Below are 19,845 nucleotides of genomic sequence, written 5' to 3'. Positions count from 1 at the left end.
AGACTGATACTTCAGAATCAGTTTTATTAGCCAAGTATTTTTACAAACAAGGAGTTTCCCTTGGTATTTATATCTATTCTTTTTTTTTAATTTAGAAGTAAGTGTAGTTTTTGCAAAACTTGCTTTGGGGCACCTTTTTTTGTGCAGCAGGCGTCTTTGTAGGCTTTCAAAACACTGTTTGGCGTTTCAGGTGTCTGACCAGGTTTGATGTGTTGAGGCACGATGTCCGCCCCCCCCCCCCCCCCCCTCCGTCCCCCCCCCCCCCCCCCCCCCCCCTCCTCTTCGTGGTGTGTTTGCAGAACATTTGGAAAAATAGCATGCCAAATGAAACAGTGACAAAGTCCCACACGATCGAGGCAATGTTTGTTTACAACAGTGTTTCTCAATTTTTTCCAAAGAAAACTTTTCTCCCCCACCCTCTGCCATGACTATAAATATATACCATTTGTCTCTAAAACAAATATAAATACACCTCTGCATAACATTATATCTTTATTAACATTAAAGAATACAAAAATAATAACTTTAACATTGTTTTTAGTCTTTAACAAAAAATAAATCCCCCCCAAAAAATTAAATCCTTATTTAAACTATTAACTTTTTTTTAAAGAGCAATATATAAAACAAAACAACAATTAATAATTTTGTATTATTTTTTTAAAATCAAAATGAAGTCAGAATTATTGGCCACAATGAGCACACTTTGCAGTGCACGGGTTTACGAAGCATGATACTGATAAAGCATGTTTCCCAGAATCCCCCCCGGGGGGCCTGCCCCACTATTTGAGAAGGACAATGAGCTAAGGGTGAGTTTACGACGAGGAGCGCTTGACTTGCTCACCCTGACCCATCTACATAACTGTATGGGTAATCTCGCTTCTTTGGAGTGCCTTTTTTTAATATTTTTTATTTTTTTTGATCGGAGCTATTTTATAAAGCTATAATTCCTCATATCAGCCTGAAAATCTGTGGTAATGTTTTGCTATAATTGAGTAACGTTAAATTGGGTATGTTTGATCATTTTTATCAAAATAGGATCATTTTAATCTTCTGGTATGATAACTACCGCTAGTCATTTCCCGTTGAGCAACAAGGCAGGCTACAAATATTTCCTCTTAAAAGAAACCGACACAATAACATTTGAGCTGCTTAGGATGGGACTTCATGTGTGCAAGTATGCACAGGAGCTTTAACAAGAGTAATAGGAGTGCTGTTGTGTTTGCAGGTGCTGGTCGAGCTGGTGAATGATGAGAATGTAGCGATGATACTGGACGAGCTGAAGGAATATTGCACCGATGTCAACACCGACACTGCCCAGGCCGCAATATCGGCTATTGGTAAACACTCACTCACGTGTGTAGTAGTACTTAAACATGCTGTGTTTACACTCCCGTCGTCATATTCACCCATAATGAAACACTGTATACCATCTTTGCATAGAACATAGGGCTGGGAGATACGGCTAAAAACTGTTTCACGATATAAGCGTTTTATATCAGTCGATATAGATATTTATTGATTTTTTTTTTTTGACCGGTCGAAAAGAAGGACCAGGAAAAAATGTTTGATTTAAAATGTAACCCTGCTCTGATTACCATATTTTCCAAAGTATAGAGTGCACCAGTATACAAGCCACACCCACTAAATGTTTTGTAGAAAAAAATTATTTTTCCATATATTAGCTGTAGATATACACGTTGTGAAATGAGTTATTTACACAGAAATATTTTGTGAATGTTTACATACCTTAATTGTGTCCATGTCTGTAACATGGCAGTAAAACGGCTGATCAAACAAAACAGAAGTCATCGTCATGGACCCACGAGCTGCGCAAGCTCGTTCTCCAATCAGCTAAACAGACTCAATAACTCCACGGTGACATTTTGGTGAATTTACTGAGGAATTTACAAAACTGAAACAACACAAAAATAATACCATCGTAGGTTAATAATAATAACACAGACACTCTGTAAATGTGTTAGCATATTAGCTAATGCTAACGACGCTCGCTTGTTTACATCACGATATCACGTACAAATATGCATGAAAACACTCCCAGACATCACACATGGGACGGTTTAATAAGTATAAATAATTAATTAGATAGTTTAATTAATTAAATAGCAAAACAAATGTTGCTTGAAGTTTGAGTCGAGTAGAAACGCCTGCAGTGAGCGAACTCACCCAAATGATAGCGTCATACCACAAGCAATAACGCAACATTTTTTCTTGAGAACTGTTTGTTTTACGGGCATCAGCAAAAAAAAAAAAAAGTAAATTAGCCGCACTGGTATATAAGCCACAGGGTCCAAAGTGTAGGAAAATGTAGCTGCTTATATATATATATAGTCTTTATATCACTTTGAAAAACGCTGATTTTTAGAAAAGTTCAGGGACATTTTAACGTTTATTAATGTAAATACCTCACAAATTGTTGCTCGGCCTCACTGGCATCAAATATATTTTCCGGATGATGGTTTATCAGGTAGCTTGTCATATTACTTGTGTTCCCCGCACTCGCAGTGTGTTGTATGGGTGCACAAAAACATCGATTCACATCTAGATCGTGATTCTTTTTCATCCTGATTCTAAATTGAGTCATCATTTTTTTTAAAGCGATTAAAAAAAAATAAAAATTAAATATGTTTTTATGCCATCTCCATGCAACAAGAAGGAGGTTTTCTCACATGTAACCTGTATATATTATATATAAGTAAATTAACTGCACTGTTTTATAAGCCACAGGGTCCAAAGTGTAGGAAAAATGTAGCTGCTTATAGTCTGGAATTCATTTCAGTTATGAAGGCAGAAAGGAAATATCAACACAAGCATGGAAAATACTCAAACAATGTCAACAAAATAGTAAAATCACATTGAACACTTAACAATAAGCTCTTAAAAATAAGGAATATGTGAGAAATGTTTCATAAAGTGTAAGAAAATAGTGCAAAGTGTGAAAATGTAAACATAGAGAAACCTGAGAAGAACTATTTTCTGCTGGTTTAGTGGCAGGAAGATACAGCTGTGCTCTAAATGGTGAGAGCGGCTAAGGTGGTGTGGCGCATAGCATCATTTACAGACCACGTTGAAAAAAAATCCAAAAACCTGTCCAAGGTGACTTTCCCTCCTTTATCCACAATTTCTTCATTTTGACTTTCTCTTCTCACTCCATGCAACAAATCAACCAAACCTGATAGTTGATACTGTTACCTTATTGGCTGTTAGCGTGTCACTCCCACTGATCAGTGATCACTTCCTGCGTTGCTGGGTTACCAGAAAACTAGTGCCTTTGTTCATGCAACCAACCTTGCTTCCATACTTCCTCTTTCTTCCCACCAAGAAGAACAGACACGAACGTTTCATCGAATACATTTTTTTTATTGATATCAATTACTTGTCTATCATGATAAATATTGATACTGTGTTATCACCCAGCACTATTAGACCATATTTAATGATTAAATGTCAGCCTCATCACTTTATTAGTGAAACAAACACATAAGTATTACACATATTGTATTATACAGGAAATATGCAGTGTGGTGAACAATGATGCACGTTTCTAGTTAACTTTCATGGTCACTCGCAGGTCGTATTGGGAGGAGCTACAGTGACAGATGTCTCAAAATCCTCATCGGCCTGCTTGGGCTCAAACAAGAGCACATCACATCCGGTAGATTTCACTTCCGCGTGTACTGTACATCACTTTGTCACAACTTACTACCTCTATCCCCTTACTCCTCCGCTGTGTAGCGGTGGTGCAGACGATGCGAGATCTGGTGTGGGTGTGTCCTCAGTGTAGTGAGACTGTGTGTTCTGCTTTGGAGGGGTGTGAGGAGACGCTACAGGACAGCCAGGTGAGCCTGATACTGCTACCAACCTGTCAAGCATGGATATTACCTATAGGTGGTCCACAGGTTACAAACCAGTTCTGTTCCCAGTCTGTGTTAGTCTGTGTCAGTGTGAATCGGGTCTAAGTGTTTCCCAAGCATTCATTCCACCTCAAATCCTTTTTTTAATGTGGTTTTAATACCGTATTTTCCGGACTATAAAACACACCCACTGAAATTTAGAATAATTGTTTCCCCTTATATTAGCCGCACTGGACTATAAGCCGAAGATATATACGTTGTGAAATGAGTTATTTACACATAAATATTTTGTAAATGTTTATTTACATACCCTAATTGTTTCCAAACGGTGTCTGTAAGACGGCAGTAAAACGGTGGATCAAACAAAACAGAAGTCATCGTCACAGACCCACTAGCTGCGCAAGCTAGCTCTCCAATCAGCTAAACAGACTCAATAACTTCACGGTGACATTTTAGTGAATTTACGAATCTGAAACAATACAAAAAGAATGCTGTTGTAAGTTAATAATACTAACACAGAAATGTGTATGCATGTTAGCTAACCATAGTTGCCAACCCTCCCGGATTTTCCGGGAGACTCCCGAAATTCAGCGCCTCTCCCGAAAGCCTCCCAGGACAAATTTTTCTCCCGAAAATCTCCCGATTTTCAGGCGGAGCTGGAGGCCACGCCCCCTCCATCTCCATGCGGACCCCCCATCCCGAAATTGGAGGTCTCAAGGTTGGCAAGTATGTAGCTAACGCTAACAACGCTATTTTCATTGCATTATGATAGCAGGTACAAATATGTATGAAAACACTTTTAAAGACACCACACATGGAACGGTTTAATACATTTGAATTGATTTAGTTATATTGTAAAACTTACAAATGTTGCTTGGAGTGATGGATGAAGAATCCATATGAGTAGAAACGCTGTGGGCGGCTCGAGGACCGAACGGCAACTGTTCATAGCTCAGTCCAAACAGAAGTGCAATACAGCCACTGCAGCACTTGCAGTGAGCGAACTCGTCCAAAAGATGGCGCCATAGCTTAAACAATAACACACCTATTCAGTGTGTATGCTTGATTTATTTTTTCATTATTTACTTTATAGCTGGTCATCAGTGAAGAAAAATCCATAAATCAGCCGCACCGTTTTATAAGCCGCAGGGTTCAAAGCCTAGGAAAAAAGTAGCGGTTTATAGTCCGGAATTTACGTAAATTTTTTCCAGATTTGGTGTCATAGGAAGGTACATTTTACCATACATATTTTGGGGCGGCATGGCATAGTGGGTAGAGCAACCGTGCCAGAAACCTGAGGGTTGCAGGTTCGCTCCCCGCCTCTTACCATCCAAAAATCGCTGCCGTTCTGTCCTTGGGCGGGACACTTCACTCTTTGCCCCCGGTGCCACTCACACCGGTGAATTGAATGATGAATGATAGGTGGTGGTCGGAGGGGCCGTTGCCGCAAATTGCAGCCACGCTTCCGTCAGTCTACCCCAGGGCAGCTGTGGCTATGAAAGTAGCTTACCACCACCAGGTGTGAAGGACTGATGGGTTCTACATGTAAAGCGACTTTGGGTACTTAGAAAAGCGCTATATAAATCCCAGTTATTATTATTATTATTATTATTATACAGGTGATATATGTGCTGCTCTATCCTGGCATTAAAGTTCCACACTAGGTTACTTGTTAGTTAGAGTTTGAGGTTTGAGCAACGTTTAAAATGACCGTGATGCTAATTTTCGTTAGCCTGTCACTGGAGCCGTCCACTGTATGTTAGCAATAAGCTAACGGCATAAGAGCCAACCCTTCTCCTGTACGGTTGTATTGCTTTTTTCATATTATACCAAACTGTATTGTTGGTTTAACATTTCTTACAATTATGTGCACTTTATGTGCATATTAATATACTTTCATCTGTGTGCTTAGTTTAACTGTACACTCTACTGTAACATTGTTGAGAATATCAAAGAGCAACCTCAAAAGAGCAACCTCAGAATGTAACACTAGAAATAATAGTTATAATAATAAAAATAATAATTACCATATTTCATTTTTTAAACACATTTAAGAAAATTATGTGTAATATTATAATTGTAGTATTATTAATAATAATAATAAGTTTGTAGCTGTAGTCAGCATGTAGCCAAAATAGGAATACATTGGTACATTGTGATACAATTTGAATCAGTTCTGTGATGCACACATAGCTTTAATTGTTGCTTTGTCCCCCCAGCATCTCAATTTTATTATATATAACAGGCCTTTTAAAAAGGAACTTTTAGATCATTAATATTTTAAAAAGAAGAATAGAATGTAATACAGTACACACAAGTACAGTAGTTTTATGAAGTAATTTTAATGTACAGCATTCACCTTCTTCTTCTACGTTATTTCCTTCCAGCTACTTCTCTGTCAAGCACACCATCAGCAGCTACTCCCTATTTTCATGGATAAATGTTTATTAATTTAACATCCTCATTCTGTTTGAGTATGGTGCAGACTAGCACTGCTACGCTCCAACTGCTGCACTAAGTTCTCTAGCTACTCACTCTGTCACCTTTTTGATGATTTATTTCTTTAATTCCTCTTACTCCTTCTTCTCAGTGCTGTCCTTCACGCTCACTTTCTTCACAACCATGCCTGGAAAAAACAAAGTTATGTCCCTCTCTAACTAGAAGCTAATGATAGCGAGTATGAGCGGATGTTTTGGCTTGTAACACACATTTTTGATCGCAACCAAAGCATGACAATTACAAAGAACTCGTAAGCCTATGTACCTCAGAACTTGTATTTTCCCTAAACGGTTAACACAAAAGCTTAATTATATTTAGCTTTATTATTATCTACTGTAGCTATTTTATCGAGGATCTAGGTATTATATGTATAAGGGCATTACCTGTCCATGTTTTTGATTGACAACAAATAAGTTGTTGTCAATCCCTTTCTTCCAAGCAGTTTTATGAAGGATGATTTTGTAAGAACAACAACAACAAAAAGAACATATTCCCGATCATTGTGAGAATTTTGTCCAGTTGAGGATAAAGAGATTACGGAAAAAAAAGTTTCAGCTTCCTGTCTTCTTCCTAACAGGGCAAGCAGGCCTTGCTGTGGTTCCTGGGAGCATATGGTGATAGAGTCTCCAGCGCCCCCTACACACTGGAGGTGTTCATTGACACTGTGAGGTGTGAGACGTCACCGGGGGTCAAGATGGAGCTGCTGACCGCCTCTGTAAGGTTGTTTTTGTGCCGCCCTGCTGAGACGCAGGACATGCTTGGAAGACTGCTGCACTACTGTATAGGTGAGTGTGTGTGTGTGTGTGTGTGTGTGTGTGTGTGTGTGTGTGTGTGTGTGTGTGTGTGTGTGTGTGTGTGTGTGTGTGTGTGTGTGTGTGTGTGAGTGTGTGAGTGTGTGTGTGTGTGTGTGTGTGTGTAACAGACGGGAAAAAGGACAGAGTATGTTTGAAACACAGTGGAACCTCGATTTACAAACTTAATTGGTTCTTCAACAGGGTTCGTAAATAGAAAAGTTTGTATAGTAAAGCAAATTTCTCCATAAGAAACAATGTAAATATGAATAATTGGTTCCAGCCTCAACAAAAGTCCATATTTTAGTGAAGGTTTGTACACGTTGAACTAGGGGTGTAACGGTACACAAAGATTTCGGTTCGGTACGTACCTCGGTTTAGAGGTCACGGTTCGGTTCATTTTCGGTACAGTAAGAAAACAACAAAATATACATTTTTGGGTTATTTATTTACCAAATTTGTAAACAATGGCTTTATCCTTTTAACATTGGGAACACTATAATAATTCTGGCCGCGTTAATCAACATTAAACTACCTCAAGTTGTTGCTCGGATTAAATAAAATGACAAAACTTTTCTTCTACATATAAAAAGTGCAACATTAAACAGTTTCAAGTCAACTCGTCATGCTTAATTTTTTACAGCATTTGGGAAGCCTTTAGTTGATTTATTATGTAAATGTTATATTTTTATCAACATGTGATAGCAAGGACCCTGCCATTCAAAACTAGGCTGCTGCATTACTAATGATAATGTAACTATAGCTGAAAAAATGGTACAATAGCAATAAGAGAGACTATTCATTCCTGAACACCATGGAGTTCATGTAGGCTTAATGATGCAGTTACATTATTAAATCAACTATCAGAGACAGAAACTTCATTGAACATAATGTCCTTTTTTGCTGCTTCAACACAGCTCAATCAACACTGAAAAAGGTAAAGTCAAATAACAGACAGACAGGGCTTTGCTGTCCGTAACACACACACACACCGCAAAATGAGCTAACGTTACGCTAAACGCGAATTAGCCTTCACCTCAAGCCAGGACTGCGAGTGTGCTGAGCTGCCTTTTATATTTATAGAAGGTCAACGGCCTCATAGGGATGTTTCTAGTACCGTATTTTTCGGAGTATAAGTCGCACCTGCCGAAAATGCATAATAAAGAAGGAAAAAAACATATATAAGTCGCACTGGAGCCCGGCCAAACTATGAAAAAAACTGCGACTTATAGTCCGAAAAATACGGTAGTTGACTGGGAGGTGTTTATTATAATTTGGCGAGAGTCCGCTGCATGATGCTTACCTGCTAAACGCTAAGCACTGACGACATGCGCTCTGAATATGCACTGCTGATTGGCTGTTATCGCTCTGAATACACACTGCTGATTGGCTGTTACCGCTCTGTTTGTAACCAATCAGATGGTTGTGTGGGTGGGACAATGCTGGGTGCTGTGTAGAGTACTGACAGAAGCAGAGGCAGAAGGAAGCGGAGGCGGCTACTTAATATGTTCGTGTGGAAACTCGAACCGAACCGAAACGGTTCAATACAAATACACGTACCGTTACACCCCTACTTTGAACACAATATAAAGTACTATACAGTACTGTATATCAAACAAGCACAACAAGGAGGTGATGGATCAACTTGTCTTTATTAACAAGTTGGGCTGTAACGCTACCAAAATCTCATAGTACGATCGATAGCACGGTATTAGAGACCAAGTACAATATTATTGTGTGTGTGCGCGTGTGTGTGTGCGCGTGCGTGCGTTTATATTTAATATACACATTTTATATATATATATACAGTTGTGCTCATAAGTTTACATACCCTGGGAGAATTGATGATTTCTTGGCCATTCTTCAGAGAATATGAATGATAACACAAAAACCTTTCTTCCACTCATGCTTAATGGTTGTGTGAAGCTATTTATTGGCAAACAACTGTGTTTACTCTTTTTAAATCAAAATGACAAAAGAAAGTACCCAAATGACCCTGATCAAAAGTTTACATACCCCAGTGACTTTGATCTGATAACATGCACAAAAGTTAACTTCAGCTGAAATACAGGACTCTGAAAAATTGTGGTGTGGCTGTTTCAAGATGCACAACAAGGAGGCACTTGAAGAAAAATGGGCTGCATGGTCGAGTCGCCAGAAGAAAGCCATTTCTGCGCAAATGTCACAAAGTATACCGCTTACATTACGCCAAACAGAGAGACAAGCCTCAAAACTTCTGGAATAAAGTAATTTGGAGTGATGAGACCAAAATTGAACTTTTTGGCCACTCGACCATGCAGCCCATTTTTCTTCAAGCGCTTCCTTATTGTGCATCTTGAAACAGCCACGCCACAATTTTTCAGAGAGTCCTGTATTTCAGCTGAAGTTATTTGTGGATTTTTCTTTGCATCTCGAACAATTTTCCTGGCAGTTGTGGCTGAAATCTTTGCTGGTCTACCGGAATCCCTCATTTTCCACTTCTTAATCAGCATATGAACACTGCTGATTGGCATTCTCAATTCATTGGATATCTTTTTATACCCCTTTCTTATTTTATGCAGTTCAATTACCTTTTCTCGCAGATCCTTTGACAATTATTTTGCCTTCCCCATGACTCAGAATCCAGAAACATCTGTGCAGCACTGGATGAAAGATGCAATGGTCTGTCAGAAGCCCAGAAACTCACTGACCTTTTATAGACACACATTAATTACAAACAAACATCTCACAGGTGAGGATTGAAACCTTGATTAGCCATTCAAACCTGTTTGTGTCAACTTCTGTGCATGTTATCAGATCAAAGTCACTGGGGTATGTAAACCTTTGATCAGGGTCATTTGGGTACTTTCTTTTGTCATTTTGATTTAAAAAGAGTAAACACAGTTGTTTGCCAATAAATAGCCAATAAAGAGGTTGTGTTTTCTCCTGGATTTGTCTGTCAGCAACATACCTCAAAAAGTTATGGACAGATTTTGATGAAAACTTCCAAAAAGCAATCCTTTCTCTCCCCTTTACGACCTCCCACACATGGACCTCACATGCTCACGCCATGCAAGGACTTTTAAAAGATGTAGTTTAATTAATCAAAAGTGCCAGAAAACAACTAAGTTTTTGTTCAATACAGTCACGGTATTAATGTGAGGATTTTGATACCAAAATATTGCAGTATTCACAGTACAATACATCCCTGTTAACAAGCCAAAACAACAACAACAACATGCTGAACTGTCCTGTATGCAAAGCTCTGCCAACACACACACACCCAGAAGTCCATTTGGTGCCCTCAAAAACGATCAGAAATCAGTAAAAACCTTAACATTAATAACTGTATTGCTACAATAATACACATTTTAAAAAGTCAAATCTACTTAGATTAACATGCTGTCTTTTTGGGAACAATATTGAGTTATAACACACGCTGAAGGACTGAGAAGTGACTTGTAGTGGACTGGTCAGCAAGTGACGTGGAAGGCTCCGCCTCCACAAAAAGGTTGCGCCCTGTTTTTTGCCTGCAAGCGGTACACAAAATGAATAAAGCGTTCATACACAAAGACATGGTTTGCACACGGAAGCAAATGGAAGAGTTTGTAAATGGAGGTTCGACTGAATTTTAATAAAATGGAGAAAAAAAATGTCCCCCACAGATGAGGAGACTGACATGTGCGTGCGCGATCAGGCGCTTCTCTACTACCGCCTTTTACGATGCGGGGTTGACGAGACACGCAAGGTCCTCCAGGGTCGGAGGTCAGACCCCTCCCTTGGCGTTCTTATTGGCCGTCCCGCAGAGCCGCCAAGCCAGTGGGCTCACGCTTTCAACACGCTGATGCCTCTCTGGCAGAACGCCGCGGGGACAGAGTCCGTCAACAGCGACGACTTTGATCACATGACCTCTGTCCTCGCAGACCCCCTGAACGCTGAAGTTGAAGGTGTTCCTGCAGGTGAGTCTACCTCCAAAGGAGTCCTGATATTTTCATGAAATTGACCATCACCAAGTCTTCTATTATCGCATGGCCTATTTTGCAACCGGCCACTAGGGGGCGACTCGACTCATACAGTGCATCCCGTTACATGTTACAGCCATATTCCAAAATTAAATATATTTTTTTGTCCTCAAAATTCGACACACAATACCCCATAACATAAAAAGGTAAATATTTTTCATTTAGAAAACTGATTCAAACTAAAATACATTTAACAAATTACATTGTCATTATGGGGAATTGTGTGTAGATTTTGAGGACAACAATTACCGTATTTTTCGGATTTTAAGTCGCAGTTTTTTTCATAGTTTGGGGGTGCGACTTATACTCTGGAGCGACTTATGTGTGAAATTATTAACACATTACCGTAAAATACACAGCTTCATGGCAACCGGGAGAATGCGCCATGCAACTTTTCTGGATGTCATTGGATGGATCGACTAAGCATGGGCTTTAGTGACAACCGAAACCATCCTGTCCGGATTCAGAAAGGCTGGAATAATTGGAACTGCAACTGACGATGACTCTGACGTAAGCGACGTACCGATAGAGGAAGCGGCGCATTGTCTACCTTTGGAGTTGGCAGAGTTGTTTATAAGCGACACCGACAAAGAAGATTTCATCGGATTTAGCGATTAGGAGTGACAGATTGTTTGGTAAACGTATAGCATGTTCTATATGTTATAGTTATTTTGAATGACTCTTACCGTAATATGTTACGTTAACATACCAGGCACGTTCTCAGTTCGTTATTTATGCGTCATATAACGTACACTTATTCAGCCTGTTGTTCACTATTTTTTATTTATTTTAAATTGCCTTTTAAATGTCGATTCTTGGTGTTGGATTTTGTCAAATAAATTTCCCCAAAAATGCGACTTATACTCTAGTGCAGGGGTCGGCAACCCAAAATGTTGAAAGAGCCATATTGGACCAAAAATACAAAAAAATCTGTCTGGAGCCGCAAAAAATTAAAAGCCATATTACATACAGATAGTGTGTCATGAGATCTAAATTGAATTAAGAGGACTTAAAGGAAACTAAATTACCTCAAATATAGCTACAAATGAGGCATTATGATGCAATATGTACATATAGCTAGCCTAAATAGCATGTTAGCATCGATTAGCTTGCAGTCATGCAGTGACCAAATATGTCTGATTAGCACTCCAACAAGTCAATAACATCAACAAAACTCACCTTTCATGCACAACCTTAAAAGTTTGGTGGACAAAATGAGACAGAAAAAGAAGTGGCATAAAACACGTCCTCGAAAGTCAGAGAAAGTTATACATGTAAACAAACTACGGTGAGTTCAAGGACCGCCAAAATTAGTAGGACAAAACGGCGCTCGCCAAATACTCGAATCAGTGAAGCATGTTTAATATAAACAGTGTGCTTTATATATATATATTATATATATATATTTATATAATATTATAATTAGGGAGGTTTGTGTCATGTTTGTCCTCCTACAGAAGCCATATTAAAACAAAAAATAGATTTTTTTCCCATCATCTTTTTCCATTTTTCATACATTTCTGAAAAAGCTCCAGAGAGCCACTAGGGCGGCGCTAAAGAGCCGCATGCGGCTCTAGAGCCGCGGGTTGCTGACCCCTGCTCTAGTGCGACTTATATATGTTTTTTTCCTTCTTTATTATGCCTTTTCGGCCGGTGCGACTTATACTACGGAGCGATTTATAATCTGAAAAATACGGTAATTAATTCCATTTTGGAATAAGGCTGTAACATAACAAAATGTGGAAAAAGTACAGATTTTGGCCACAGATCTCACTCATGGATTTTGGTATCTGAAAACCCCGATCGGAACTACAACTACAAATATGATTCATACTCAAACTGTGCATAGGATACAAATGTTTTCTACATTGGACCAAAACTATCCATCCATCCATCCATCCATTTTCTACCGCTTGTCCCTTTCGGGATCGCAGGGGGTGCTGCAGCCTATCTCAGCTGCATTGAGGTGGAAGGCAGGGTACAACCTGGACAAGTCGCCACCTCATCGCAGGGCCAACACAGATAGACAGACAACATTCACACTCACATTCACACACTAGGGCCAATTTAGTGTTGCCAATCAACCTATCCCCAGGTGCATGTTTTTGGAGGTGGGAGGAAGCCAGAGTACCCGGAGGGAACCCATGCAGTCACGGGGAGAACATGCAAATGTCACACAAAAATATCCCGAGCCCGGGATTGAACTCAGAACCTTCGTATTGTGAGGCACATGTACTAACATGTACATGTTCCACCGTGCTGCCTGGACCAGAACTAATGGTTCTCAATTATATGACTTTTCTTACAAGCCCCGCCTCCTCTCTGTTGGTCTTCCAGACTCACCTGCAGACTCCTTGGCGACCAAGCCCCGCCTCTCCTCTGTTGGTCTTCCAGACGCACCTGCAGACACCTTGGCGACTAGCGCTGTTGTCCCTCTTAGTTTGTTCCCGACTCTCAGCCCTCAGGAGTTTGAACGTTTGTGGGTGCAAGGTAACACAACACAACAATACAATACAAGTACTGTAGTGTGTACATGTACACGTTATAAAAGTACTCTAGTGTGCACATGTACACTTTACACAAGTACTATTGTGTGTACATGTACACGTTATAAAAGTACTATAGTGTGCACATGTACACTTTATACAAGTACTATTGTGTGTACATGTACACGTTATACAAGTACTATAGTGTGTACATGTACACGTTATACAAGTACTACAGTGTACATGTACACGTTATACAAGTACTGTAGTGTGTACATGTTATACAAGTACTATAGTGTGTACATGTACACGTTATTCAGGTATTATAGTGTGTACATGTGCACGTTATACAAGTACTATAGTGTGTACATGTTATACAAGTACTATAGTGTGTACATGTACACGTTATTCAGGTATTATAGTGTGTACATGTGCACGTTATACAAGTACTATAGTGTGCTATAGTGTGTACATGTACACATTATACAAGTACTATAGTATATACATGTACACATACAAGTATTATAGTGTGGAGATATATAAATGTACACTTTGTACAAGTAGTATTTTGAGTAAATGAATAAATGTGCACTTTATACAAGTACTATTGTGTGTACATGTACACTTTATACAAGTATTATAGTGTGTACATGTACACTTTATACACGTATTATAGTGTGTGCATGTACACTTTATACAAGTACTATAGTGTGTACATGTACACGTTATATAAGTACTGTAGTGTGTACATGTACACATACAAGTATTATAGTGTGGAGATGTATAAATGTACACTTTGTACAAGTAGTATTTTGAGTAAATGAATAAATGTGCACTTTATACAAGTACTATTGTGTGTACATGTACACTTTATACACGTATTATAGTGTGTGTGCATGTACACTTTATACAAGTATTATCGTGTGTACATGTACACTTTACACAAGTATTATTGTGAGTACATGCATAAATGTACACTTTATACAAGTATTGTAGTGTGTACATGTATGCAAGTAAAGTTTATACAAGTAGTATTAGTGTGTACATGTATACATATACAGTGTATACAAGTAGTGATGTGTACATGTATAAATAAACAGTTTATACAAATAGTATTAGTGTGTACATGTATAAATATACGGTGTATACAAGTAGTATTAGTGTACATTTATAAATATACAGGGTATACAAGCAATATTAGTATGTACAGTACATGTATAAATATACAGTCAAAGTTTACTTATCAAAGTATATACAAGTAGTATTAGTGTGTACATGTATAAAAATACAGTGCACACAAGTAGTATTAGTGTGTACATATATGAATATACAGTTTATACAAGTAGCATTATTGTGTACATGTATGAATATACAGTGTATACAAGCAGTATTAGTGTGTACATATATGAATATACAGTTTATACAAGTAATATTATTGTGTACATGTATGAATATACAGTTTATACAAGTAGTATTAGTGTGTACATGTATGAATATACAGTGTTTACAAGTACTATTAGTGTGTACATGTATAAATATAGTGTATACAAGCAATATTAGTATGTACGTGTATAAATATATAGTCAAAGTTTACTTACTTATCAAAGTATATTTATACAACTAGTATTAGTGTGTACATGTATGAATATACAGTGTTTACAAGTACTATTAGTGTGTACATGTATAAATATAGTGTATACAAGCAATATTAGTATGTACGTGTATAAATATATAGTCAAAGTTTACTTACTTATCAAAGTATATTTATACAAGTAGTATTAGTGTGTACATGTATGAATGTACAGTTTATACAAGTAGTATTAGTGTGTACATGTATGAATATACAGTTTCATACAAGTAGTATTAGTGTGTACGGTACATGTATGAATATACAGTTTCATACAAGTAGTATTAGTGTGTACATGTATTAATATACAGTGTATACAAGCAGTATTAGTGTGTACATATATGAATATACAGTTTATACAAGTAGTATTAGAAGTACAGCATATTTGGCATTTTTCCTTTAAAAAAAAAAAGGTATTTTTGACAAAAAGGCCATAAAATCTAATAATAAAAACTTTACATTTACATTTTTAAATGCTGCACTTTAATGAGCAAGTCTCTTTTGGGTCCCGAGAGTAAGAGTGTATAGTCAATGTTAACAAGGGTCATGTTAATGAATCCCCAGCAGCCTGCTGATTCATTTTTGTTCTCGTTTGGCTTACGCGTGAACAATTTTAAGCATGGTCACATTTAGTAACGCAAAGAAAGAAAAAAGTCAGGTATTAGTAACTTTTTAGTATAGAATTAAAGATTTAATGATTGGTTTTTTTACTCCCAGGTGCGGAGCACGCTGAGGAAAAGTTGGATTTTGTGTGCCGGACAGAACACCTCCAGGGTCCAAACGTGACCCGCGTTTCGCCACAAAGCCTTCAGGCCGCCTTGCAGCTGCTAAACATCCACACGCTGGCCTTCACGCCGCCGCGCGCGCTGCCATGGCGGATCTACGTGTACACGCACACGGCCGCTCCGCCCCGCACTACACTTGTCCTGGCGGAGCTGCTCTATCAGGAGGCGGGCGCACATGCGGCTGCTGCAGACGGCGAGGACACCGACGATGCGGCGGCACTGGCCGATGGCGAGGAGGAAGCCACGTTTGGAGGAGGTGAGACGGCGAGGGAAAGGGCAGACGTGAAGGAAATACAGGTGACTTTAAAGCAGCGGCCAAGAGACGACAACGCTCTGAAGGATGTTCTCTCTGTGCTCGCGACTGTACTTCACACGCTGTCCTGCCAGACTCCTTAAATTCTTGTTTTAATACCTTTGCAAATATACGCTAAAAAAAACTCCATGTTTGTACGCTGCATCAAGGGATGGGAATTTATACGTTTTTTCCGGTTCCAATTCGACTTTCGATTCTGCTTAACGATTCGGTTACTTAACGGTTCTCTTATCGATATATATGTGTATATATATATATATATATATATATATATATATATATATATATATATCAGTGTTTCCCACAGGACAGGCATCAATTTGTGGTGGTGTGGTCGGGGGGGGGGGGGGGGGGGGGTGGCGGCGGCAGCGGCGATGACCAAGAAGAACGCGGAGTTGGAATATAATTACAACATTTTATGTACATATTTATATACAGATTTGAACAATTAGTGATTCACTGAAATATATTTATTAATTGTGGTTCTTACAAAAAAATATATCTTATAAAATATAAAAGCTAAAATGTCTCTTAAAGCTCTGCCCCTTTAATTAGTGAATACTAAATAATTTAACTTTAGCCTACAACCATATTATTTACCAGCAACATGAAGTGAAACAGAGGCAGAGGTGTCCTGCCACAGTCAGTCAACCTCCTCCTCCTCCTTCTGCTGCTGCTGAACAGGTCGCACCTGTGGTCCGGACTGTAGGCCTACCTCCTCTCCAAGTCGAGCCCTTTTTGGCCGTTGAAAATATTTTTCTATACTCATCTGTGTGAAGGAGTGAACATCCAACATTAGAATTTATTACTAACGAGCAGAACCGCTCTATGTACAGTGCCGTCTAACCTTAAGCGGCAGCAGCTCAACACATGCAGGGTTCAACGTTAAGGTTTTTTTCTACTTGCCTGACTTCTCAAATCTACTTGCCCCAATATTTTTACTTGTCCTGCCTAGGTTTTTTTCTGGCTGTGTAATGCTCATGGCTTATATCTTACTAAAATTCTTCCCGTTGACTATTTACAACACTACACAGTATTTATTATTATTATTATTATTATTATTATTATCTATAATTACATTTAAATGGCATTGCATACATGTAAAATTAAATGCTATTTCACATTATTTGACCAGTAGCAGTTACACCCATCTGAACAGGTCAGCCACCTGTTTAAAGCCCGATCACAGTTGAAATCTTGAAATGAAGGGCCTTTAATGGCCAAAACATTAACCTGGACAACATTTTAACAGCTGGTTGGCTCAGATTTTATTATTTTCATTGCATTCACATGCTACAGTGGACAGTGGACAATTTAGCTTCAGTCCATGTGTGTTTATTGACAACAGGGTTATAACTTGGACACGTTAGCTCGTCGGTATGAAAACACGTGATTGTTATTACGTCCGTCTGCCCCACACCCAGAGTCAAACAGCGGCGGTGTTAATGAAGCAGCGTCAGGCTGCTAACCGTCAGTTAAACGCTCGGTGAAATCGCGGATTATCGTTAAATATATGACGAGCCGCGAGCGATGCAGCTATAACCTATCTACCTATAACACCTGTAAAAATGAAGCAATGCTACCACGCTAGCAAGCGTTAGCTAGCCGGCTATGAGCCACCAAGCTGCTAACTATCGCCAAAAGGCACCATTTAAGTTTTTTTCCCCATGGCATCCTGGATCAAGGCTTTCAGCAGCTTTTGGACGTTTGAGGTAGAAACGTAGGACGCGCCATCATTATGAAAAGTAGCCGGCGAGTATTTTGATCCCGTCCATCCCTCTTCTTCTTCTTCTTCTTCTTCTTCTTCTTCTTCTTCTGGCCCACCAGGTGAAGTAAGTGCTATTGGCGGGGTTACAATGCATAGTAGGCTACCGCCACCTACTGCACCGGAAGTGTAACTACAAGCAACATTCACAGACAGTCCCATTGCTTTTATGAGCGGTCGAGCGAGTCATCCATCCATCCATCCATTTTCTACCGCTTATTCCCTTTTGGGGTCGCGGGGGGCGCTGGAGCCTATCTCAGCTACAATCGGGCGGAAGGCGGTTTACACCCTGGACAAGTCGCCACCTCATCGCAGGGCCAACACAGATAGACAGACAACATTCACACTCACATCCACACACTAGGGCCAATTTAGTGTTGCCAATCAACCTATCCCCAGGTGCATGTCTTTGGAGGTGGGAGGAAGCCGGAGTACCCGGAGGGAACCCACGCAGTCACGGGGAGAACATGCAAACTCCACACAGAAAGATCCCGAGCCCGGGATTGAACCCAAGACTACTCAGGACCTTCGTATTGTGAGCGAGTCAAAAGCCGAAAAATCCATTTGTGGCGGACGTAATTCTTTTGTGGCGGGCCGCCACAAATAAATGAATGTGTGGGAAACACTGTATATATATATATATATATATATATATATATATATATATATATATATATATATATATATATATATATATAATGTATATATATATATATAATGTATATATGTGTGTGTGTGTATACAGGGTTTCCCGCAGCGCTTTGTTGTTAAGGCGGCCACCTCGACAACAAAGAGCCACCGCCTAAACTAATGTCTTAACAAGCTGCTCCGCTTCGTTCTGCCCCCTGTCAGAACGTCTCTCTGCTGTGCTGCTGGTGCATCCCAGCATTTCCCCACCCACAGAACCATCTGATTAGTTTCACGCAGAGCGGTAACAGCCAATCAGCAGTGCCTATTCAGAGCACATGGAGTCAGTGCTTACGGCACAGCCAGGCAGAGAGGAGAGACGGTGGGGTGAGCAGAAAGGTGTTTAGCAGGTAAGCATAAGGCAGCGGACTCTCCCCAAATTATAATAAACACCTCCCAGTCCTCTACAACTCAACTACTAGTAACATCACTATGAGCCCGTTGACGTTCTGGAAACATAAGCGGCAGCTCAACTCGCTCGCAGTCCTTGAGGTGAAGGCTAATTAGCTTTTAGCATAGCGTTAGCTCACTGTGCGGTGTGCGTGTGTGCGTGCGTGCGTGCGTGCGTGCCCCACATGAAACGGACAGCAAATGGGTTAGCGATATGGCCGACATGGGACAGCAAACGCCTGTCATGACTAGTGGGTTGTCATGGAAACAAAACAAACAAGAGTGCACAAAGAGTCCAAAAACCAAATCGAACATAACCAAAACAAAACATGATCACACAGACATGACAGAGAGCCCCCCCTTACAGACAGATCCCAGATGTCCAAAAAACCCCAACAAAAACAAGATCAAGAGTCGTGGGAGGGCGGGAGGAGGACATGGCGGTGGGTCGCCAGACCAAGTGTCCCCGAATCCACCGAGGCATAGTCAGGTGGCGGCGACGCTTAGAACGCCGCTGTACCTGACGAGGTGGGCGCGACAGGTGGCGAAGCTTGACGTGGCGTGTCAGGCAGCGAAGCTTGGCATGGCGCGTCTTGGCGTGGCCGCCGAGTAGGCGGGCGCGTCGTCAT

General features: G+C 39.8%; 1 protein-coding gene across 2 annotated transcripts in view; it reads left to right on the top strand.

The window, feature by feature from the left end:
* Positions 1-16,631, top strand: part of ap4b1 (adaptor related protein complex 4 subunit beta 1) — a 40,263-nt gene extending 23,632 nt beyond the window's left edge. Inside the window, exons 8-14 of one of the 2 annotated variants that reach the window (XM_061972054.2) lie at positions 1,226-1,337; positions 3,590-3,673; positions 3,754-3,857; positions 6,949-7,156; positions 10,807-11,100; positions 13,501-13,653; positions 15,994-16,631. In XM_061972054.2, coding sequence (XP_061828038.2) covers positions 1,226-1,337; positions 3,590-3,673; positions 3,754-3,857; positions 6,949-7,156; positions 10,807-11,100; positions 13,501-13,653; positions 15,994-16,457 — 1,419 coding nt within the window. In that variant the 3' untranslated portion in view covers positions 16,458-16,631. The remainder of the gene's footprint in view (positions 1-1,225; positions 1,338-3,589; positions 3,674-3,753; positions 3,858-6,948; positions 7,157-10,806; positions 11,101-13,500; positions 13,654-15,993) is intronic. The other variant, XM_061972061.2, reaches the window with a different exon arrangement.
* The last annotated feature ends 3,214 nt before the right edge of the window (positions 16,632-19,845 follow it).

The sequence above is a fragment of the Nerophis lumbriciformis genome, linkage group LG01, assembly GCF_033978685.3.
Source record: "Nerophis lumbriciformis linkage group LG01, RoL_Nlum_v2.1, whole genome shotgun sequence".
NCBI lineage: Eukaryota > Metazoa > Chordata > Actinopteri > Syngnathiformes > Syngnathidae > Nerophis > Nerophis lumbriciformis.
The sequence above is the reverse complement of the archived record's forward strand: the minus strand, read 5'-3'. Positions and strand labels throughout refer to the sequence as shown.